The sequence below is a fragment of the Fusarium pseudograminearum genome, chromosome 4, assembly GCF_000303195.2.
Source record: "Fusarium pseudograminearum CS3096 chromosome 4, whole genome shotgun sequence".
Classification (NCBI taxonomy): Eukaryota; Fungi; Ascomycota; class Sordariomycetes; order Hypocreales; family Nectriaceae; genus Fusarium; species Fusarium pseudograminearum.
This window is the reverse complement of record NC_031954.1, coordinates 4,409,175-4,431,603: the sequence shown is the minus strand read 5'-3', so window position 1 is coordinate 4,431,603 and position 22,429 is coordinate 4,409,175. Positions and strand designations below refer to the sequence as shown.

The following is a 22,429-nucleotide window of genomic DNA, read 5'->3' as shown; positions in this document are numbered from 1 at the left end:
CTACCTATTCTAACGCCTTATTGATTAATCCGTAGATATTGTCTACAGTACCCTGTCTTCTACGAGACCTCTAAAGATCAAACCAGGCTGTCGTTTGTACAATAAGTACCTGTGTCGTGTTCGATCCTCCCAAGAACTGACTTCGCTATACGTCAGGAGTCTTAAACTCAAGGAAACAGACCCAATGACCTGCGATATGTAGCAAAACGACACGGTCCCCACACACATTTTGCCCTTCGTCAAGTTCAGCCAGAATAGCTTGGCATGTCATTTGTCCTAACGCGGAATCTACCATCACTGGTAGCCCATCCTTGATTGTAACTTTTCTCTTCGCTTCGACAAGTGCAAAGAAGTTGGCCATCTGCCCACTATTGGAGATTTTGCAGAGTCCTCCATGATCAATGGCCTTGAAAGTTCTAAAGTGGGAGAGGGGGGCTCGAGTTCTAATGGCTCCCGTTCACGGATCTCAAGAGCTTGAGGGGCATCTGGTTACTGCGCGGCGCTGCGCTCCATGCAAAATGTATCAGATAATGCTGGTGATCAGCTTGGCGCTGTAGTCCCCCACTCCCCCCGCAAGTCGGATAGCTTGGCTCCCTTATCATACGCGTCGTCAAATTGCGCACCGGATCCACCAAAACTGCCAGATTCTCCCATATCGCTTTGTTCGTTGCTGCGTGATGATGGAGCGTCGGTTTTCATATCGCTTGGTTAGATGTCGTATGGTGATGGTGGAGCTTGGGTGACTGTGGCGCCTTCTTGTCGTCTCGAATTAGAATGTACCGCAGTGGTTCACTGCTGCATGACGATAATAGACCGTGATTCACTGTGACACCTTTTTTCCGTCTCAAATTTCATCTGTTATTTTATGGACAGTTCGCCAGTAGGATCATGTGAGAGATGTTATATTGTATGAATCACGATGGAGACCAATGGAGAGCAACTGGCAAGACCAGTGTAGATGAGATAGCAGCCACGTGACCAGACTAGTCTGTACAAGCCGTAACCAGCAATATGGAAAGAGCGTGTATGGTAAAATTTGCTGTGATTCACAGACTCGACTTCGACTGGCTTTACCATGTCGTGTTGAGTATACCTCCTATTGAGGGTTGAAAAACTACCTAGATACATGAGAGAGACTGGTCGCATTGATTAATCGGATGAACGAAGATCCGGACCTTCAACCAAATTATTCCAAAGACTTGTTGATCAACCCTTGCATGTTCTTCACAATACCCAGTCTCCCGTCTCGGGTCGCAATGTCGAACCACTTGGACATGTGAATGTTGAGGGGGTCAGCAGGAGTTCGGCCTTTCCTGAAGTCAACACCATAAGCCTCTGACATGTTGAATTCCACAAAACAAACATGATGGCACGCGGCATGTATCACAACGACACTATCACCACACACGTTATCAGGTTCGGAAATCTTGGCCAATATCGCCTCGCATGAGATTTGAGCCAGGACTTCATCCCGAAAGAAAGGAATACCGTTCTTGTCTTTGTAGAGCGCCTTCTTCGCTTCTACAAGCGCAAAGAAGTTGGCCGTCGTGACACCTCTGGCCTTTCGGGTCCGGTGGCGAAGTCCGCCGTCATCAGTAGCCACGAACTTCCCAGAAGCAGTGGTCGTCAAGGTCAGTGTCTCCTTCTCTCGGTATTCGAGAGCTTCGAGAGCATTGGGACGCTGGGCATTGTGTAAGATGTGCCGTAAGACACTGGTGATGAGTCGCACGGTGTAGTCCTCGCTCTGGAGGTCGGATTGCTTCACTCCTTCAGCGAAGGATTGATCGGATCCCGTTGAGGATGACCCAGTACTGCCAGTCACGCTACCCGATGTGCTTCCCGATGTGCTTCCTGAAGCACTGCCTGGTGAGCTTGCGGGTGCCGGGTTATAGTCAGGATTGGGCATCTGTTGTTGCCGCTTTGACAACGGCCGAGAGAATTGTTGAGGATCAGCCTGGGCATTTCTTCGTTCTTTCGTTCGTTGCAGGGAAGACCATACTAGGCCTAGACTGGCACCCAATGTTTGCGATAGCTGGTGCTCTAGGCCTTCGTTCTTCTGACCATCACCGTTGATAAATTTAGTTATCTGACCATTATGGTCATAAATCTCGACCGCTGTCGCAGCCTTCAAAACTGGAAGGACTTCATATCCTCTTTGCTTGATAATCGCATGGAATGCGAAGAGGTGGGTTCGATCGCATACGCTGCCCGATGTCGCCTGCTTTGCCGATCCCATGTTTTGCAGATACTTCATCTCTTCCGTTCTAAATCTCGAGGCCCACCTTTCCTCATTCTGGATGAACTGGTATGGTTGCGACATTTTGAAGATGGGATGAAAGAAGAAGAGGATGATGTCGTGGGTGAAGGATGTCGTGGATGAAGGATGTCGTGGATGAAGGACGTCGTGGATGAAGAACACCGAAGGTGAAGAATACCGAAGGCGAAGGATGTTGTGGGCGAATATCAGTGTTGGTGACGATTTAGATAGGTAATTAAGGAAGATTACTGTCATTCGTAGACTCGACTGGCTTTAGTAAACGTAAGGAAAAGAAGTGGTGGTTGAAATGTAGTAAGGCCCATTCAGCAGAGTAGTAGGTATAACCTCAGGTTTGACGGATTGTATGCTGGGATATATCTCAACAAACGGGGCCCAGGCAGTGACATCAGTCAGTAGGTTAGTAGGTAGTTTGTTGTTATTTGCTGTTTTCCAATTGTCTGGAAAAATGCATGTTGACACCATCGGAACCTCATCACATAACGGTGATAGGTACCTACCTAGGTATGGAAAGAGTGAACTGACATTCAGCAGGTACGTTGGGTGCGTGACAAATTCACCTTTCTTACCCTACCGACCTACGTAAGGCTTAGAATATAAAAATAATTAGTCTAAAGATGCTAACCTAAGTGGCATAAGTTGGCCTGCAAATCTCGTCTCTTATGCTTCCATAGGCCGATTTTGCCAGTCCTGGAGGTTTGTCTCTTCCCACAATCATTTTCAGATAAACAAAATCTTGTTTCACGGGCAGTCTCTATTGATAACTTCATCTTCACATACCCGTGGCTGACTACCCTCAAATCTCCTTCTCGCCAAGCCCGGTCTCAAATTCCAGCCCAGCATCTTTTGCAACGCCAACAAGTCTCTCTGTCATCAAAGGGCCACCTTTCACCAGTGTTTCCAAGAATTCATAGTGCTTCTTGTGCCGTTTGACCTGCCGCAGACTTTCCCTGATCGTTGTAGCCTTTTCTGTCTCGGCAACAATGCCTGCTCTCCAGTTGTGGTATGCCGTCTTGACCTCTGTAAAATCACCCTGTGCTATCTTAAGCTTTATCGTACTGCGCTCCAGATTACTCTGAGCCGCTCTTAATTTGTGCTGTACTTCGTGTCCCTTGGCCATCATTGCCTGTGCGCTGAGATCGCGCGAAGACCCCTTCCGTTGCACCAATGATTGCTAATCGTTGTTGTGTACGTCTACGGCCGCTTGGCACTCTTCATGGGCAACTTCATGTTGTGCAACGTGCTTAGCGGGTTTGTCCAGTGAAGGTTCTTTGTTCCTAAGCGTGTTTATTTTTGTTTCGCTGGCTTGTAGGTTGTCGCGTAGATTGGTAGCTAGATTGTCTAGCAGCTTAGAAATGGAATGTTGCTTCTTGGTAAGTTCGTCATGTGCTTTTGTAAAGTCGGTCATGCAAATTGAGGAATCTTGGGATTCAACCTGGGTTTGTTAGACTTTGTGACATGAAATGGCTAGAGACAAACCTGGTCATCGTCAAGATCCTCAAATACAGACTTCGGCAAACCATACCCGGGCTTTAATTGGGTTTTCGTATGTTTGGGTGAAAACGGCGAAGCGGAAGCAGTAGGACGAGTAGAGAGGGGCAGTGGTGATTGCCGGCTTGCTACCGCAGCAGAGGCGATGATTGGGCTAGGCGCATGTGAAGGCAAATCAGTGCGTCGTCTCTTGACAGGAGAAAGAGGCGACGAAGTCCCAAGCCTTTTGTAAGAGCGAGTGGGTGCAGACATGGTGTTGAGCTGGTCATGGTCGGGAGATGTTGTCTGGGAAGCCATGGTTACGCTCCTCGGAGTTCGTAGTGACGAAATGTTGGCGACAGTCGCAGTGAGTGGTTTGACTGTAGACTTATCTCGATGACCACCGGAGTTGGTCTTTCTATCGCTGCTGGCTGGGTCGTCGCCATGATCGTGATCTTCCGACTTGTATAACAGCCGCTTCCTTAGCTGAAACATTTTTATCGCCATTGTTGGTGATGGAGGTGAATCACGTAGCTCATCCGAAGGAGACGATGGTCCTTGACATGATTGGGGGAGCAATCGGAGGGTGCGGGTCGATGTTGACGCTTTTGATATAGATGGAGAGGTCATGATAAATACTCTACTCAGGCACAATATTGCGAAAGTTCCATTGAAGAGGAGAATTTGAGAAGAGCGTAGCGAGTGTGATGAAAAAAAAGAGCGCGTCTCGTTGTGTCTGATGGAGGGGGAAAACCTCTTAGGCAAAACAACTGTAAATGTGCGTTCGGGATCAAAGAGAAGTGTAGGTCAATTATCAGGCTAGACTGAAGTCATCTTTCTCGTCGGATTGTAACGGCAAGTGAATCCATTGGAAATGAACTCTAGATGATGATGTACATATGGCCTGGCACGGGTAATTGGGGTTGTGAATAGTATTACTTATTGACTATAGGGTACCCTCTGTTAAGTAGCAGAAATGTTGATTGAAGTCTCATGACATGAAAATAAATAGGTAAGTAATGGATATCAACTAAGTAGCATACCCTTGTCCATTCAGTACGTTCTACCGATATAGATGTCTTCTGCATATCTCGACCTTTGTCCATTTCTTTGACATCTGCTCAGCTTGTGAAGGAACTGTTAGTCAATATTAATCCCTGTCACCTCCACCAAGTACTTGACCCCTCATATCTGACTAAACTCCTGCAAGGGTCGGGCCGCTTGGTGAGGCTCCAGGGATTGTCTCCAACTATTCCCAATCTAGTCTAGCCAGGGGGCCAGCAGCTGGCTTAGCATCTACGACAGGTTGAAGGTGCGCATGTCCTACACCTAGATAGATATCCATTCGTCTTGTCCAATGAATCGGCATGGTTAAAGGCTTGGACCTTACGAGTTCGTCTACTTGGGCCCTACAAAATAAAGCACTGTCCCATTGTTAGCCGATGCGAAGTATGGCCCATTTCTTGCAGAGCTTCTCAATGTTTTGCAGAAGCATGGTCTGGTGGATGTTCTTGGACTCGTAGCATTGGAGGACAAGGATGTAAACTCCCCACCTCTGGTGGAGTTGGAGTTCGGTGGGTCGACCATTGCTCTTGCGGTTGATATCAACCCCGACCCCAAAGATGCTTGGATCCATGTGGTGTGGCAATTCGGTACTAAACTTGGTGAGTACACTACTATTAGTATCCGATCGCGAAGCATCATGCTGATACCGGAACAGGACCTTCTGGGGAGCCGATTGTTTTCAAGAAGCACAAGATTGCCCATAAGCTTCAGGGTAAAAACCACATCAATAGACACCTCAGCACGAACCAGTAGAGCTCATGTAGCAAATTGATTGAAAGATTGATATCTCTGTCGTTGTGGTGTTCGAGGAAGAAGAGGTGGTGGGCTGTGGTGGGGGCAGTTTGTTTGTGGAGTAGCTTAGTCATGATTTTAGCGGAAGCAACAGCGCTTTTCGTGCTGTGGCCTGCCGTAACTTGACTTGATCAGCTTCATGCCTTAGTACCCAGTACGTTGCTAACTGATGTTCACAGCTGCTGAGCAAGTATTTTGTCTTTTGTGACATATTAAATTGATTCAGCGTCATTTTGTTTGGTGATCATTTGGTACCTAATCTACCTAATTCCACTTGTTACACATGAGAGGTCCCCCCCTCTTTATCCTCCATCTCAGAAGCCAAGACTTCTTCTACTCGCATCCTCACGGTGACAGAAACACTGCCTCCATAAAGCATAGGAGAATAAATCATTAGGTCAGTTCATGGTATTTAGACCAGACGTCTTAGGTTGTTTCCCTTTTTACCCTAAGACCTTATTGACTAACGCGCTCCTGCTCAAATCGCGAGATGGAGAAGCACGAGAATTTCGAGCCGGAATGGATCTGGGCTGACGATCAAGGTACCGTCTACGCACAAGGATACGGAGGTAATCTCACCGTCATTTTCTCCTTCAGCGCCAACAAAGAAGGAAGCCCACCGACCTCGCTGGCGAATCGAGTCTGCAACAAATTCGAGAATATCGAAACCGACGACCCCGGAGCAACCTTTGCTACGATTCCAGACCTGCACACTGCCGTATGGGCATCCATTCGTCATCTTTGGCCACAGATCGTTTCGAGACCTGCCCTTCGATTGGATGATGTTGTGGCGATAGAGAGTAGTGACAGCTCCGTTGAGAATCTTGGATTCGAGGTCTATTCACATCCTCTATTCTCCCAATACATTGGGAATCTCGCAGACGACACTCGTAAGTCAATCCAAACAACAAAGGTACAACACTAACGGCGCGACAGTCGGGCGTTTACCAGATGCTGCTACAGGCCAGTCACTTGACTTTGCTACCCTCGTTCGCTTCCAACAGCTCGGCGGCAAAGGATGCACTACTCAGGTTCGTCTACCGAATGGCGACCGTGCTGTATTCAAAGGCGTCGACTTCCGAACCGCTCTTTCCCATTGCGATGACGAAGGCGACGTGGTATTTCGAAACTTGATCAGCAATTGGCGTCGAGAGTACAATACACTCCACCGACTTCTTCCTCACCCGAACATAATGCCACCGCCAACATTGCCCGTGACTATCCAGTGGCCCGATAAGTCATCCCAGCCAGTCTTCTGTGGTGCTTTGTTTCCATTTTATACAGGAGGGAATGTTGATTCTCGAATTCAAGAGAGCAACAAAGCCGGCGCACGAATTGCCCCGCGTCTCAAGGCACATTGGTGCGCCAACATGGCCTCTGCAGTCTTTCACATTCACCGGGTCGCAATGACGTACCACAAGGATATAAAGCCCGGCAACTTTGTTGTGGACGAAGAAGACAACCTCAAGCTTTGCGACTGGGAGCAGCACGATGCGCCAGCTACGACAATCGCCCCGGAGGTAGATGGAACTTGGGATGTCACAGAGGCTGTCTCGAGCAACGGGCGACCTCAACTACACTACACGAAATACAGTGGCCCGCCTCGTCGTAACGTGCATGAAGACGTTCTTGAGGATGCCCCGTGGCATACGTGGGATGTATTTCCAATCTGGGCCACTGAGCATCCCTGGGCGCTGGAGCTTGCGGAAGTCTTCAGTCTCGGCAGGACTATGTGGATGCTACTCCGCCAACCAAAGGCTGACTGGGACGATATTGAGCACCCCGACGATATTACCACAGATTGGGACGAGTCGGACGACATTCCATTTACCTGGAAGCAGATGGTGGACCGATGTATGTCACGAGATGCAAATGAGAGGCCTGATCTTGAGGAATTGGTGGATTTCTGGACCGAAATCGATGATCAAGAGGCTGCTGAGGACTAGGGTATGGACGGGTTCAAACCTGTCATCAAATTGACCGCTGTACATAAGGGACAAAATTAGCAGGCCAGTTTATGCTGTTGAGATCATAGTCTTGAGTTGTTTATTACTGCACCCTAGGTACCTATCTAAGAGAATGTCTTCTGTTACCTACTCCGTGGCTTGAAAAACCGTGTTTGCAGGTCATCAAGGAGAGTCGTTTGCCCATAATTTTCCTCATCATCACTTTCCTCATCATCGTAATCCTCCTCATTTTCTTGGTTGATGCTAGAATCATCGTCAGAGGGACGATTCAATGTCTGCCCTGCCCAGTCGTCCCGCCATTTATGAGACCTTCGCCTTTGCCGGCGTTCCTCCAGGCCCATGATGTGGTTTGCCCGCTCTTCCTCCAGAATGAACTCGTCCCAGGATGGCAGATTTGGTTGACGCCCAACTGAACCTGTGAAGAAGATCCCGGCTCGTTGACGGTACATAGCTGTTGCGTAGCTTTTCAGATTTATCTGTCGGTCCACGTCATCTATTGTGTCAGATCTCCATTGCATGGGATTGTCCGAGGACTCGGTAGCGGCGGCCAATCTACGAACTTGTGTCGAAACAAAATAAAGGCGGTGTTGCTGAAGGAAGTGGCCGGTCGCCGTCCAGAGACCGTAAGGTTGATTGTCCGAAAAGTTCTGAACCCGGTCTCTGATGTAATATCTCGAACTGCTATGCGAGTCAAGATACTGAAGCAGCGCGCTGAGAGGATCAAGACCGAGGTTTGGCATTCGCTTCCAGGCGAGCAAGTCTAAGTCGGCATCAGAAACAAATGTATATATTCGTATACAATAAGTATCTGGGAAAAGTAGTCCATGGTCAGTCGTAGGTGATGGTCGATCCGGAAACCAGATATCATCATCGGATTGAACGATTATGGCACTGTACATCCCGTTGAGATATTCGCTGACACAGTATATCTCCTCGTGGTCTTCCATGGAGAGACTTTTGTTGGCGTTGAAAATCATGTCCTCATACGCGGTCCCTTGTATTAGAGGCCACACAAATGGATGGTAAATTTTGCAACGGAACTCGAATCTTATGAATGCCTGCAAGAGACGACGTTGAACTGACGGGTCTAGATCGGCAAAAGACACATGCTCTATATCGTCAATCTCCCGGCCTTTGAATCGCATGGTGGGGGCAAAACGGTTCATCGTTGGGAGTGTCATGTAAGCTCGCGTGGGAAATGGGTCGGAGGCTTTGGAGATATAATCCTCGATAAAGAAGATCAGTCGAGCGAAGAAGTGATGAACCGGAGTTACACTTTCTGGGTTGGCCTGCTCCATTAGTGGATTGGGAAAACCCCGCGCATCCCAAGTGTCGAGACATCGGTGCACGTCGCGACGAAGGACGGATGAGTCTTTGAGGATGACAGGAAAGTTGATGATGGCTTGAGCGTCTTGGAGTATGGAACCATCGACATCGAGATGGAGCATCGTGGAAAGTCTTTGGCGTGCGATTGTCTGTCGGTAACGGATATAGATCCTGAGAGACTCTGGTGATGCGCTGATAAGATGAAAGATGTCTCTTTCAGAATGCATATGGCCAAGGATATTGACCAATGCCAGATCGGGTAGTAGAGATAAGAAGTCCATGTTGTTTGTCGTAGGTGTCGATGATTTGAACATGCAGAAGATCAGATTCAGGATTGGCGAGGAAGAGAATATGAAAATTTATAGCCTTACGAGTTTTACGTGAAAACTTTGTTACAAAATAAAATATCACATTTAAACTTGAATTCATGTCCAGGCAATACGTGTACAATTTTAATTTTACCTACTCAACAAAAGCGTGGTTCACGGTGGCGCTCCGAACCTTGGGGAGGGACCGGAGTTTCTATCTCTCCGTACATTGAGTCGATTGGATGGTTGCTTGGACATAAGGTTCAATGTGATTGATAGCCTTTGCTATAGAATTGTGCACCTGGTTTGTGACTGGTTATCCTGAAGGCATATTTTGCTTAAAGTTGTACCAACCACCAAATGCATCGTCGGTGTGTGACTAAGGCAGTCCGTGAGAATGGAGTGGGCCAGACGTCCTAATAGTACAGGCCTACCAACTAAACAATAACTTCCGCCCAAACTCTACTCCATCCTACCCATCACAACGCCCATCATCCCAGCCATACCAATTCCAACAGCAACAGGACAAACAAGGCGGCTACTACACAACAGCTATAGGAACAACTACAACAGACAACAAGGCGGATACAACACAAACCAACATGATTACACGCCACAATACAACGGGCATAGGTAACGTAGCTAAGGATATAGAGACGGATTCAACTCTCGTGGTAGTAGACACAGATACAGTCAGAACTGGAACCGCGATGGGAACTACACAGAATAACAACTAGCGGAACTAAAACAATACAAACTTCAGACAGAACGCCAATGTCAACCTATTCAACCAGAGTCTACCTCAGCCAAACAGACAAACATACAATCCCACGACGCAGGCACCAAATCAGGTGGTGGCAAACGTGGCTCTGAGGTACCAGGACGATAAGGGCGGAGAACTACGACCGTGACGACGGTCAATATGAGCTAGACTGGAACGATGCGGCGGACAAATTATATCACGCATACACTCACCACATGAGGACGGGAACTACCATGAGCCATGGAATGGGGGTGATATCCCACAGGCCCCTGAAACAGACCCAGCCCTCGAGTACCAGACAACGCACTCCAAGCCTTCATACACGACGCGGAAAGCAGCTCGGGGGAGACGCCCCCGAGCTCGTCAGACGAACTGCTGATCAACCTGGAAGACCCCCAAAACCATGAGAATGGAACACACCATGGCACCAACCCAGAGGCCCCCATTGTCGACTGGATTACTACGCCCCGCAACCAACACCAGCACCACGACAGTGAAAATGACGCACGGGCCTTCTTCTCAAACCAGGACAACTCCACCTCAACTCCAGTAGCAACCACAGCTCCGGCTGTGCCGCTCCAATGTTGATCGTCGATACGACATTGGAACTTAGGGGGTTACTTCTTCTGCTACCCAATAGTAGGCATCGACTGCATAGTACCCAAGAACTTCGACATAAAGCTGTCTCAGGGCATTTCATATATCAGCAGCTGCAACATCAACATCAGGCTGGCAGCGTGGCACCCACCACAAATGAAGAACAGACCGGTAAAAGCCGGCAAGACAACAGTAATACCACCCAGGACACAGAGATTAGTCATGGTAAAACACGACGCATCAGAACAACAAGATTACATTTTTGAACCAAAGACACCAGACAACATGACCTCTTACGCTCTACTGGTCAATAGATATATGACACGAATTATCATCCAAAACGACACTGGCGAAAATATACAAATAAACAAACACACGCTGCTGGGACACCTACATAATATAGCCCCGATATGTAAGCTTGGAAGGTAGACGATACGTCGAAAGCCGATGTGATTCAAATGGCAGCGAAGTCACCTCAGCGAACAGACAAGCATTACCCAGCCCACATCTCTAACCCATGAGACGGGGGTCACGATACACGACGACCCCACAACACAGGACGCCGCCAGAATAGCAGAACTCATCACCGCATAGGTGAGGAACACCATCTCCAAACTGGTCGCCCAAGATAAAGTAAGACGCACAACAAAACAATTACCATTCTCATTTCCAGCCTTCGTCGTGAGGCAAGGCGAAGGGGAAAAGAGAAAAGAACAAATGGTCATAGACATGCGACCGAATGTCCCACCAAGATTGTTGGGGTATAACTTCACTCTCCCTTTTACTAATCTACCACGAACAAGCTGGAGATTTCTGCAACTAGGACGCTGGCACATAATCTCTACACAAAGCAATCACTGTACACTACCCAATACCATTTGACACAAAGCACAATGCAGGAGAAAGCGACGCTACTCCCCTGTTTCTTTGCCCTCTTAGATGTTCAGTCAAAACAGTCCCAACGGGTAGCTTTCCATAATTGGATATTATACGGGGAACAGTCAGTCTGCATCCGGATTTACCAACGCAAGCTTCCGTCAGATATCACCAATGAAAAGTTTTCACGGAAAGGCACGCTCCAAGCGTGAGCATGGGCCAGATACACAGAGGTCAGCATGACCGGGACGCAAAGAGGGGAAGCAGAACAGATATGGAATCTATTACGAAACATGACAGTAGTGATAATGTGATTCTGAGTATTTGTTATGTGATATGGATATTGACAAAAGTATTTGGGAAGGAAACAATGCGTAGTGCACAGCGCTCGAACAACCAAGATGGTGGTGACAACACTGATCTGCATGTCCAACAGCATCATTAGACACTGTGTCACAGGATATGTCAATCCTCAGGGTATCGGAAAAATGAGCCGCTAAAAGCATAAGAGATGAAATTAGTAGGTCAGCTTATGCTACTTAGACTAACTATGCTCTTTAGGCTATTTATTTTTGTAACCTAAGACTTGGGAGGCTAACGTTTCTGCTACCCAGTAGTCAATGTGCTGGAGAGCACAGACTGTACTGTTATTTGCATCACTGTGCTTGCAAGTCCGATTGCCGATCTACAATGACATGACCTCAATGTATCAGAACAATCGACCCCTGGAATCATAGGAGACGAAAACTGCAGATCAATTCATGTCATCTAGAATTATCTCTTCAGAGTATTTGTTGAGGGTTGCCTGGAGACTTGGAAGGCCAATCTTTCTATTGACTAGTACCATGAGTACATGGAAGGAAACAGCAAGATTAACGAATACCCTTATGCAGTAGCGTTACAAATGTGACATTGGCTTGCTGGCAGGGATTGTGTACCAGGATCCCTGCTGAGTGTCACGTATGTGTCACAATCTCGAGAGACGATGACTCCGCAGCAGATGCTCATGCTCTCTCTCTCATGCTAGTCATAGAGTCAACAAGAATTGGGAGTGGCAGCTCAACACCAAAAACATAGTAAAAGACGTACTCAATTAGCAGAACAGCGATATTAAACGCCAGCTAGATAGTAATTTTGTATTGATTATATGATGTAGAAATTACTTGCCTCCATGAAATGTCTTCCCCTCACCCAGGCCAGCTTGCCATCAAGGTTTGCCGTCTCGCAGCTTATTGTCTCGTCAATCTGCTGTTTCCCGCGATACGAAGCTACACATCTTCGTCTCCAAACACTTTGCCCTTCCGTGTTTCCTGGTAAGCAGAAGCATCGACATTCTGTCAAGATGATTTGTAATTCACTGCGTCATGGAATTGATACGTATTGTTTCTGGAAGTGGGATTTTTGGAGGTCAAATATCCCATCTTTCCCCCTCCTCAGCTTCTTTCTTTCCTCATCCTTCTCCATCACAGTCTATTCTCTTCATCTTTCTTCATCTTGTGGTGTGCCTTCTATTCTCTCAGATACCAAGCATCCTTCATCTTGTCCGTCTTCTCAGCCCAGCATTGATGCTCCTCCTTCCTCTCTCTTACTCCATGTCATTCATCTTTCTGTTACATCACTGAAAGTAAGTATGCTCTTTTTCTTTTTCTTTCGTCATCTTCTGTCGTCATGTTATTGGACGATAATGTCTTGCATATCTGGCTCTGATCAACAGAGCTTCATCATCCGATCTTTTCTGTGTCACCAATGCCTTTCCTTCTCTCGTTGTCCTAATGTTGACTCATGCCCAGAGTGCCTTTCCACTATACCATCTTCACTATCTTCATTACCGTGGTCATGTCTGACTGGTCAACACTTTCACAACTTTCACCAAACTCCCTACATTTGTGGACTTCTCAATCGTCACTAGCAATACGCTGTTTACTGCGGGTAAGTACTACCGCTGTTACAATTCATGATCCGGTTTTAACATTGCGGTCTCGCATTGGGGATTACAGCATTATTGTTGTAGTGCAACCACTTCACAATCGTCACTACCTTGGAGTTGTCCACCTACATTTAACTCATGTCCATGTGGGAATCTGTCGACATTATTCACGGAAACCACATTTCACATTCACATCCGACTACTTCACAATTTTCTCTTCCTCACAATCTTCTTCCACTTTGTCATCTGCCAGACTGCAAGACATGCAAGACAGGAAGAAGGAGCAGAAACGTTTGACAACCCCGAGCGATGGCCATACTATCCACAATAAACCCAGGCGCAGCACATATCTTCCCATTTGCGATTGCGCAGTCGAAGAAGATATGCTACAACCCGGGATTCTATGGTCCACCGATAGTCTACTGGTAAGTCCATCATGTACACCCGATAAAGCATATTCTAATGTTCCTCCAACCCAATAGTTCATTTGTATGGCGCACACGGTCGGGCTCCACTATCGAGCACATGAGACACTATCGAGCATGAGATGTGCCATGACAATCGAATACTCTTCGACATTGTCGTCGAATGCATCCAAGCTATACCATCGAATGATCGAGAAACACATCATTCCTGTTGGAAACCTGGGTCATCATGGTTCTATCATCACAGGTCAGAGACACGATTCCTCTTTTAATACGTACTTCGTCGTGCGGGCCGACTTGCTTTCTACGACATCATGTCTAATGGTCCAAACGTTTTACAAATGGTAAGAAGCTTTAAAGCGATAAATATCCTGCTAATTGACGATAGGTATCCTATGGGAAGTCGATCAAGGGTTGCCCCTTGTGAGTATGTCTTGGAGTTCTCCTTACGAATGCACATCGCAGCAAGGCATACAGAGCCCACATGCTTGCTGAGAAGAGAACCCCACAACTTATTCGAGAAGCTGATCGTTCTGTTTCTCCGCCGCAAGCTTCGTACTACTCCACTTCCACATCTTATCGACTGTGGAAGAATTAACTCCTTCATTTACCACCTTTCCTCATTCTTGACCCTCCCTTCTTCGCTTCTTGCCGAACCTTCCTTATCATCAACGATCACGTCAATCCTACCCCTTTCTTCACCTTCTCATCCACGTATCACATGTGAGTATTCTTAATCTTGTATCTCGGTAATGTAGAGACTAACAGTTTTACCAGACTTCGCAACGATGGGCCACGCTTGGTAAACATACAACTGCCATCATTATTCTAATACCAACATGGCGTCGTCTCAATGTATCGGTTTCGAGACCCTGATACAACAAGGCAATGGACTTGGGGATAGCAACGTCTATCTGGGGCAACACCTTGTCTCCTCTATTCGTTTTCAGCGATCCCGATCCAAAGCAATTGCAGCCCGCTGTCATGACGCTGAATGAGCGTTGGCCCAAGCCTAAGGATGGACCTGAAGAGTTCATCAATTGCTTCGCCTTAGATGCACAAATCTCAGGTCTGGAGTACTTGCAGACTTCCAGTATCTAAGAAAGAGTTGGCCACAAAACCCACTTTCTTAGTATGGTGACCGGAGGGCCAAGCTAGAACTCATCTCCTCATCACCTTGGTCCATCGCCCAGTTCTCATTCAAAAAAGGAAGGACGCTTCCATCGAAGCAAACAAACAATCGACAATGGCACCACAGTACCTGCCTTTATTGTCCCTTATAAAGTCCCTGACTCATACATCTGGCAATGCATCGACTCCAGAGACTTCCAGTCCTCTGCCCAGTACCCAATGTCCGCCATACACTTTTATTTGGTAGGATGCCACAAGCAATCGCATGACTAGGCAAGACATGTGCATTCTCCACACAATCCGGCGACCATTATTGTCTTGATCAGACGTCCCATGTTGCATGAATCCCCCGAGGCCTTTGCGTCTCAGAATGATAAGTCGAAGAAGCCACCTGGATGAGTGTTCGAATCAAGACGAACGATTGGAATCCGTTTGCAGCCACCAACAGTTTCGCGACGATCCCAAGTCACGTTGACCAACGGCTCCGCAAAGCCGATCAGAATCACGGCTTCAGTGTCTTTATCACGGATCAATGACGCAAAATTGTCGAAACGCCTGCGACCATTTTCAAGGTTGCAGTTACCAATTCGATTGCTGAGTTCGGTGAGATGTCGTTTGGTGCCGAGATCGATACCTTGGATTGATCAACGCGGCCCCATCCGTCCATGTGTTTGGTTCACTACGGTACTACAAGCGGCTGTCGAGGTAGACTTTCGTCTTTGACAGTTTGCAACGAAGCTGCAGAATGTCAACAGGCGGCGGGAGAGAGAGACCAATTCAAGTGCATTGGCCCTGTTGGATGCAATTCAGATGTTGGAAGCCATACAACTGGTCGCTTTTACGATTGGATGGTGTTTCTTGTTTGGTGGCGCTAAAAGACTGCTACGTTATTAAACGCCGACGAAGCAGTGTTACAGCAAGCCCTGGAACAGATTCCAGAAATGAGCGTTATAACGGCAGCATACCGCCGTCTTCACCTGTAACAGTGTCGTTGTTCAAGATGCTTGCAACAATATGAAGAGCATTGTGGGCATTCAAGCCATGGTGGGAGAACAGTTTACACTCTCTGATGATCGCAGTCATCTTTGAGAACGACACCTGTTCCTGGTCTGTGGATCACTCATCGACTCATCGGCATTGAACCAACTGCAGAGGCTGTCTCACGGAGGTCTCTTGTGATTGCGCCCGGGAACCTGGTGGCTGTCAACACTCTTGTGCAGTATCACGAGTACAATGTCTTCCAAATGGTGTCCACCATTCAGTCAAACGTACACGGGACTACTACATTGTACCTCGGGGTGTACCACTGGTAACATCTGGACAACTCGCCTACGAGTACGAACGAGGACATTTTTGCAAGTAGTGGTTTTCAGCCTCTTGGAAGTCAACGCGATAGACACAAATGCATCACGCTCGTCAATAAACCAACGAAAGATACGTATTCCAACACAATCATGATTCAAGAATCCTCCTCTACGCCTTGGACATTCCGAATCGCATGATTAATCGTCAGCTTCGAACCTACCGCGAGAAGTCTGGCACAGTATATCGCCTGGCTTGTGGAGGTCGTGTGTGCCTAGACGGTACAGAATTAGAGTTCTGTGGTTTTGACGCTGGTAACACTTTCACATTGGAATGTCTCAAGCTGCCGCATTCGAATCGCTGTGTTGAGAGCGCATGAAGTTGTTACCACCTACTATTATGGATGTTCAAATTTTAAGACCTGCGACACATCCCTTGACGAGGTACTCGGATAACTCCGTTCTCAACCCAGGAATCATTGACAGCAAGTTTTCTTTCCTCGGGTAACAGCCGGTTGCCTTGCCACTGGCACGTTGGACACCGACCGTGACTCAACGGCATTCCTCGTTGAAGTCATTTATGGCGTAAGCCTAGGAGGGTAGAACTCATGTTGGGTCAAGACAGCCGGTCAACCCCCCAGAGCGATCGCGGTGGCAATGTGTTTCCTGCTCGATCTGTCGGTTATCATTTGCGAAGAGGCACAATACAAGGGAAGAGACAGCAAAATCGCCAAGGTTCTGCTTAGATTATCACGGAGAAGGGAGAAGCTCGAGCAAGCCGCAAGTCCTCATCATTTCGACTCGTGGGAAGTTTGCAAAGACGTACTTCAGCCTCGCGGCCCAAAGAAGGTCGATGGTTTCATATGAACCCAAGTTGGCTCTCGCTCGGTTTGAGGATATTGGTCCTAGATTAGTATCACGACCTGCGATCGCGTTTTGTTATCCAAGATGACAAAAACTCACACCTGCGTTCTCCCTTCCGGCAGGCCGAGGAGGTCGATGACGTGCCGCAATCCGGCCAAGATTCCTCACTTCTATGGCTTGCCATCTTCGACAGTCTGACCTTTTACAATCAAATGGAGATAACCTTCCGCCGCACCCAGTATTTGGTATCCGACATCGACCCTCAAGTTCTCAAGACTCTTAACACGATCGAACCCAAGTCGAAAACCCAGAGTCCAGACAGGTGACATCTTTGTCGTGGAGCACTTGAAAAGAAGACGCAAGTTTCTTTTTCGATATGACTGCCATACACTACCGGGATGTGTTACGACTTCAGAAGACAGCGACAGAGCCTAGCAGTCTGGTGACGCTCTTAGCAAAAAACAGACTTGCCAATGTATTGGTAAGGCTGAAGAGGTTCGAGGCAGGCATTAACTTATCGCAATCAATGCCATTGCTATTCTGGAAGAGCTACCAATACAATCGAGGTCTTGAGTCACATGCAATAGTCTCCCTCTACTGTCCCTCCCTCCATGTCGATTTTCATTTTCTCTTGCATCTGGGCAGGAGCTTCTGCACGTACCCACAACGGCTTATCAAGTCTCCCAACTTTTGGGGAGTGGTGTTACCCCCTGTGCGAGACATGATAGCCAGCCTCATCACTCGTCGTCTCGACATTACGAAACTTCGAAGATGACATTGTTTTTATTAGTTGTGGGTGGGTTGAAGAACACCCATGATAAGATTGAGTGCGGCGTCCCACTTGCTGACGCTTGGGACACGTCAGGCGCTTCGTTGTCGGCGACTACTACTTTGACGCAGACAATGTGCTGTGGTCTAAAGATTAGTTTCTAATGGTCTCTGAAGCATCAGACATGTCACGGCACTGGAACATCTGAAATCACCTCGTCAGCGACACTTTGGATGATTGACAGGGTTAACGGATATGTTGAGTTCGATTACTATATCAATCGTCACAACCAGACAATCCTGGTAGACCGGTCGGTGATTCAATCAAGTCCAAACAACCTGACGCATGGCCCAGACCTAGAACCAGATAGGTCGCGATGATAGTTATCCCGACCCGGCCCAAAGAGGCTGAGTCAGTCAAGGTGCCTGGCCTACCGATTTGAAGAGACAGTCTTCCACACAATACCTTATGCCACCCTATCCGTGACTTCCGGTATTACGACCTAATGGCTTCCTCGGAGATGGTTCAGTGGACACGACATTGGTGCACACTGCTATCTAACGAACGATTTACCTGGAGACGACTGATCCCTCGTTCTCTCACACTTCACTCGCGTTCCGACATGCCATGATATCACATCATCTACCATGGAATCAGAAGCGACGAAAGACAAACTCTGTGGAATGCATCAAACAGACAGCGTCATGTCAGCAGTGATTTGGAGTTCGGGCTGGCCAACAGATTCATGCCAAATGCAAGGATCTTGTCCGGTGTCATTACTACCTACTTCGAGGTACCTTCGCAGGCAGAGCAGCACGGCGTGGTGGTTAGACATCAGTTGACAGTCGTTCTTTGGCCATCCGGATCGAGTTCGACGTTTTCACTCTGAGTTCTCTACATTGATCAAGAGACTCCTTACGTCACTTGACCCTCGAGTTCTTGGAACTGCCATTTTCGCAACCCAACAACAGTGGTCAGATTAACCATTGTTCGTCCTTGTCACAGCGTTGGAGGGCCCCGACACTCTCTGCCCGCTACGGAGGCGGCTACGTTGAAGCCAAGCATCACGAAAACTATGCTCTTCAATCTGGTCAGGTTTTCAATGTAACCCAGAAGACTGAAGCTGTGGCTAGTTCCTGCACGACATGATTGGCCTGCATTGGAAGTTCCTCTTGATGCAGATGTAGTGCAGATGACGTTTCTGTTTCCCGCAACTTCTCGACGGTCTATCGTGATATGACATTCCTCATACCATGTTTCAGGACTGATGCAGTGTTTATCATGCTGGTGATTCGGCGTTCAATCGATGTGTCGTTAGCGACAGTCCAGGTTCAGGTCACGGGTCCCGATAAGACTATGGAGGCGATGGCTGATAAGAGGATTGCTCATAAGAATGACAAGTCACCAGCCCTAATCAATCCAACTGGTGGTTCCATTGCAGCTATACGGGCTGACAACTTTGTACCCATTCTTTCTGGTAATATCTACAAGATTAAGATGCCAGAAGAAGAGGTTAAGTATTTTATCGACATGTTGGAAATCCAATGGCGCCTCACTGTCATTGGAGCCTTGGCCGGTGCTGCCGATCATTTGGAACTTCTTCCCATGTTCGATGATTTCGATCCCATGGGACAAATCGCGCCTGTAGCTCAAGACCAGCCAGAAGGTTTCGGACAAGGCCCACAACAATACCCCCGTGCTGAGTCTTGATGTCGACATAGCCATGGTGACACTCCAGGATCCAGACGAAGATTACGAGCTGAATTGAGGGTCACCTGTTTATCAAGGGGAACACGATGATGCAGAATTGCTCAACTCTGCGACGGCAATCCCAATCGAGTGGTGAGAGCCAGGTTCATACGAACAAATCTGGCAGTCGAGATACATTCTACTGCAATTTCATGACTACGCCAGTATGGAGAGGTGGCACACATCATCCCGTTCTCATGGAACAAGAGCGAAGCCATCCCGATCGGGTCAACCAAGACTGCAAACATTGGCTGCTAAGTTGTTTTACAATATTCTCCCAATCCTTCAAAATCTCTGGAAAGGCTGGCAGACTGAATATGTTTGTGCGCCTGCGGGTAGCTTTGCAGTGAGCAAGACAAATCGATACACATGAACATTGCCGGAATCCAAAGGTCTTCTATTCGTAGTCGATACCTCACCTGATCCGATGCACACTTCACCAACCTCAGTATCGCACATACACGGTTGAGGCCAATGATCACCAAACTGTCGAGGTCCGCTTTCCTCGTGGGAAGACACTAGTCAAATGCGATGCCACCACGGCATCTGTTGTCGACCGCTTTCAGGTCAAGCATGATCGCGAACATCATCTTTGGTCTCTTTCGTTACATGTAGCAGATGATACCAGTTGCTTGCTCATATCATTGCCACTCGCCTGATTGCTGGTTGAGCTGGACATCTGATATCGTACCAGGACGATGCGCGCCGGTTGGTAGATGCCTCGCGTTGAATCCATTTTAGACATAGGCGACTAGTCTCGTCCTTTGTCATGAAACGACGAAACGTGAAGTTGAATCATTAACAACCCTCGCTACTGGAAACGCTTCTTCCGAAATCTCCAAGCTCCAGGATGATGTAAGAGCCCCGTTACCGATTTCGATACGGATGGCAGCCTCAGCATTCAGAACCATTCAGTGTCAGACCAGGTTTAGTGGGTTTAGTGCACCTAGCCTAACGCTTCTCTGTTATTCAGCAACGATAGCATCAAGGCTTGGTGATTACTTTGCGGGTCATTGATCGTTTGAGCGGGGAGTAGGCCAAGCTGACAATTGTTCCCAAGAGACAATCGCACTCAAGCAGTAGCGGTTACATTGGTGCTCAGTTGAATCGGGAGTGGCTCCTCAGAGACCACTCCCGAGACTGAGACCGCAGCTTCCAAACCGCCAACTCGACTACTGGTGGGCCAACGCATTTTTTGGCCTGAGATGCTTTGGCGTTAAGCGACCAGACAACGCTCCGGAACCCGATGCCGACACAGAAGAGGAATCCAAGCTACTACAAGGTTGATAACGACAACAAACAAGATGTTGCTGGAGTTTCTTCGAACGTCTTGCCGCTACTCAAGATCGTCCGACTGAAGTAGACTGCTGGGACTATGGATGTCGCAAGTGTTTCCTTTCCCGCTTTCTTTCACGACTGGCAGGATTTGAAAGCGAAACCCCCAACCGGTAGAGTATGAGTTCCACATCAGCACCCTGGGTGAATGCATCCCTTCACCAACAGGAGGGACAAAGCTGCTCTCTGGGACGTCTTTCGCTACGGCCATCGCTTCTGGGATGGCAGTCAACATTTTGACCCTTGCTGCTTCGTGTCTCGGTTACAAGCACATCCTTCTTGCAAACCAGGTCTTATCTCAATTGTCTCGCGATTGAGGAGATTCTAGTGCTCGAGGCTCAAAAAATGGACCCATTGAAGCCTGGATGTTACTGACGCGTGAGTTTGTCCACCATTTTCACCATTGGACATGATTTGCAACTTGCCACAAGTCACTCTCGCAGGCTTGCAAGTGAAAGACATATCCAGAGTGTCCATGAGAAACGCAAGCCATCGGCTTACTCCAGATCATCTTCGCAAGAGGCAAATCCAGAAGCCGCACACATTTTCACGAGTGGAAACCCGAGGGAGCACACGTGTTCCCGCACTACGCCTTCGAGAGACCTCAAGACATTTCTTCCATCTATGGGTCCAGCTTTGCAAAGGTCCTATCAATCCATCTGTACAAAGGCAACGCAACAGCCGAACGGGACGCATTCTGGTGCTGGTCTGTCAAGTAACCCTGAACTGAAGCATTTTTGCCAAAGAATTTGCACAGTCTTCCCCGACCGGAACCTAGAATCGACTTGACCGATCATACATTATACGATATGATTAGGCCACAAGATCGAAACCCACAAAGGATAGCCTAGTATCCGTGCTCTTGAGATGCCAACAGTTGCGAATACTGTTTCGATCGTTACCGGCATTCTGGTTCAAGATGCAATTTCCTGATGAAGCTCTCAGGCACGTGCTCCACAGTGATCGACGAGCTTTCGGGATAAGCTGGCATGGGCAGGCCGCACGGAACGAGACTCTGGAGGTGCTTGTTGTGAAAGTTTTGAATGAAGCAAGTCTCTGAACGTCGAAAAACGACGAAACGAGAAAGAGAAGCCCAAAGCACTGGAAAGAGATGGTAGCATCTGCATTTTCCTATCAACTGTGAAACCAAACGTGGCACACGTCTTGCCTTTTTCATCAACGTCACCGACTGCGAATACTGTTCGCACCAACCGTCTTTGGCCAGCGACGATCATGTTGCTTGATCAAGACTTTCACAGCAAGCACCTCATTCGACTCGGCAAGTTCATCCGATTTGATAGGTTCGATTCCAGAGCTTACTCGCCGATACGGCTGTCCGATCAGACAAGTTGGACGGGGTAGACAGAGTGGACAGGTCGAAACGAGTAGACCATTATTGCTCGTGATATGATGTTCCATAAAGTCCACAAAATGAGAAAACAATGGATTAGACATCATAAGAAAGGTCAGGTCCGTGAGACAATACTAT

At 47.8% G+C, this 22,429-nt stretch overlaps 8 protein-coding genes across 8 annotated transcripts; 5 read left to right on the top strand and 3 right to left on the bottom strand.

Annotated features, from left to right (window-relative positions):
- Positions 1 to 1,186: 1,186 nt before the first annotated feature.
- FPSE_10530 (uncharacterized protein) lies at positions 1,187 to 2,320 on the bottom strand (the record flags this gene model as incomplete). Its single annotated transcript, XM_009263647.1, has 1 exon — positions 1,187 to 2,320. The coding sequence occupies one exon, from the start codon at positions 2,318 to 2,320 to the stop codon at positions 1,187 to 1,189; it is 1,134 nt and encodes a 377-aa protein (XP_009261922.1).
- A 751-nt stretch (positions 2,321 to 3,071) lies between these two features.
- Positions 3,072 to 4,240, bottom strand: FPSE_10531 (uncharacterized protein; the record flags this gene model as incomplete). The annotated part of the gene is made up of 2 exons (XM_009263648.1): positions 3,072 to 3,449; positions 3,755 to 4,240. The coding sequence occupies 2 exons, from the start codon at positions 4,238 to 4,240 to the stop codon at positions 3,072 to 3,074; spliced, it is 864 nt and encodes a 287-aa protein (XP_009261923.1).
- An 872-nt stretch (positions 4,241 to 5,112) lies between these two features.
- On the top strand, positions 5,113 to 5,563 carry FPSE_10532 (uncharacterized protein; the record flags this gene model as incomplete). Its single annotated transcript, XM_009263649.1, has 3 exons — positions 5,113 to 5,137; positions 5,185 to 5,409; positions 5,466 to 5,563. 3 exons carry the CDS (start codon positions 5,113 to 5,115, stop codon positions 5,561 to 5,563), a joined length of 348 nt encoding a protein of 115 aa, XP_009261924.1.
- Positions 5,564 to 6,092: 529 nt separating this feature from the next.
- FPSE_10533 (uncharacterized protein) lies at positions 6,093 to 7,548 on the top strand (the record flags this gene model as incomplete). The annotated part of the gene is made up of 2 exons (XM_009263650.1): positions 6,093 to 6,492; positions 6,539 to 7,548. The coding sequence occupies 2 exons, from the start codon at positions 6,093 to 6,095 to the stop codon at positions 7,546 to 7,548; spliced, it is 1,410 nt and encodes a 469-aa protein (XP_009261925.1).
- A 143-nt stretch (positions 7,549 to 7,691) lies between these two features.
- FPSE_10534 (uncharacterized protein) lies at positions 7,692 to 9,176 on the bottom strand (the record flags this gene model as incomplete). Its single annotated transcript, XM_009263651.1, has 1 exon — positions 7,692 to 9,176. The coding sequence occupies one exon, from the start codon at positions 9,174 to 9,176 to the stop codon at positions 7,692 to 7,694; it is 1,485 nt and encodes a 494-aa protein (XP_009261926.1).
- A 3,434-nt stretch (positions 9,177 to 12,610) lies between these two features.
- On the top strand, positions 12,611 to 14,892 carry FPSE_10535 (uncharacterized protein; the record flags this gene model as incomplete). Its single annotated transcript, XM_009263652.1, has 8 exons — positions 12,611 to 12,752; positions 12,960 to 13,063; positions 13,349 to 13,368; positions 13,620 to 13,791; positions 13,849 to 14,135; positions 14,180 to 14,214; positions 14,257 to 14,514; positions 14,696 to 14,892. 8 exons carry the CDS (start codon positions 12,611 to 12,613, stop codon positions 14,890 to 14,892), a joined length of 1,215 nt encoding a protein of 404 aa, XP_009261927.1.
- A 1,044-nt stretch (positions 14,893 to 15,936) lies between these two features.
- FPSE_10536 (uncharacterized protein) lies at positions 15,937 to 16,235 on the top strand (the record flags this gene model as incomplete). The annotated part of the gene is made up of 2 exons (XM_009263653.1): positions 15,937 to 15,966; positions 16,002 to 16,235. The coding sequence occupies 2 exons, from the start codon at positions 15,937 to 15,939 to the stop codon at positions 16,233 to 16,235; spliced, it is 264 nt and encodes an 87-aa protein (XP_009261928.1).
- Positions 16,236 to 19,137: 2,902 nt separating this feature from the next.
- On the top strand, positions 19,138 to 19,566 carry FPSE_10537 (uncharacterized protein; the record flags this gene model as incomplete). Its single annotated transcript, XM_009263654.1, has 1 exon — positions 19,138 to 19,566. The coding sequence occupies one exon, from the start codon at positions 19,138 to 19,140 to the stop codon at positions 19,564 to 19,566; it is 429 nt and encodes a 142-aa protein (XP_009261929.1).
- Between the last annotated feature and the right edge of the window lie 2,863 nt (positions 19,567 to 22,429).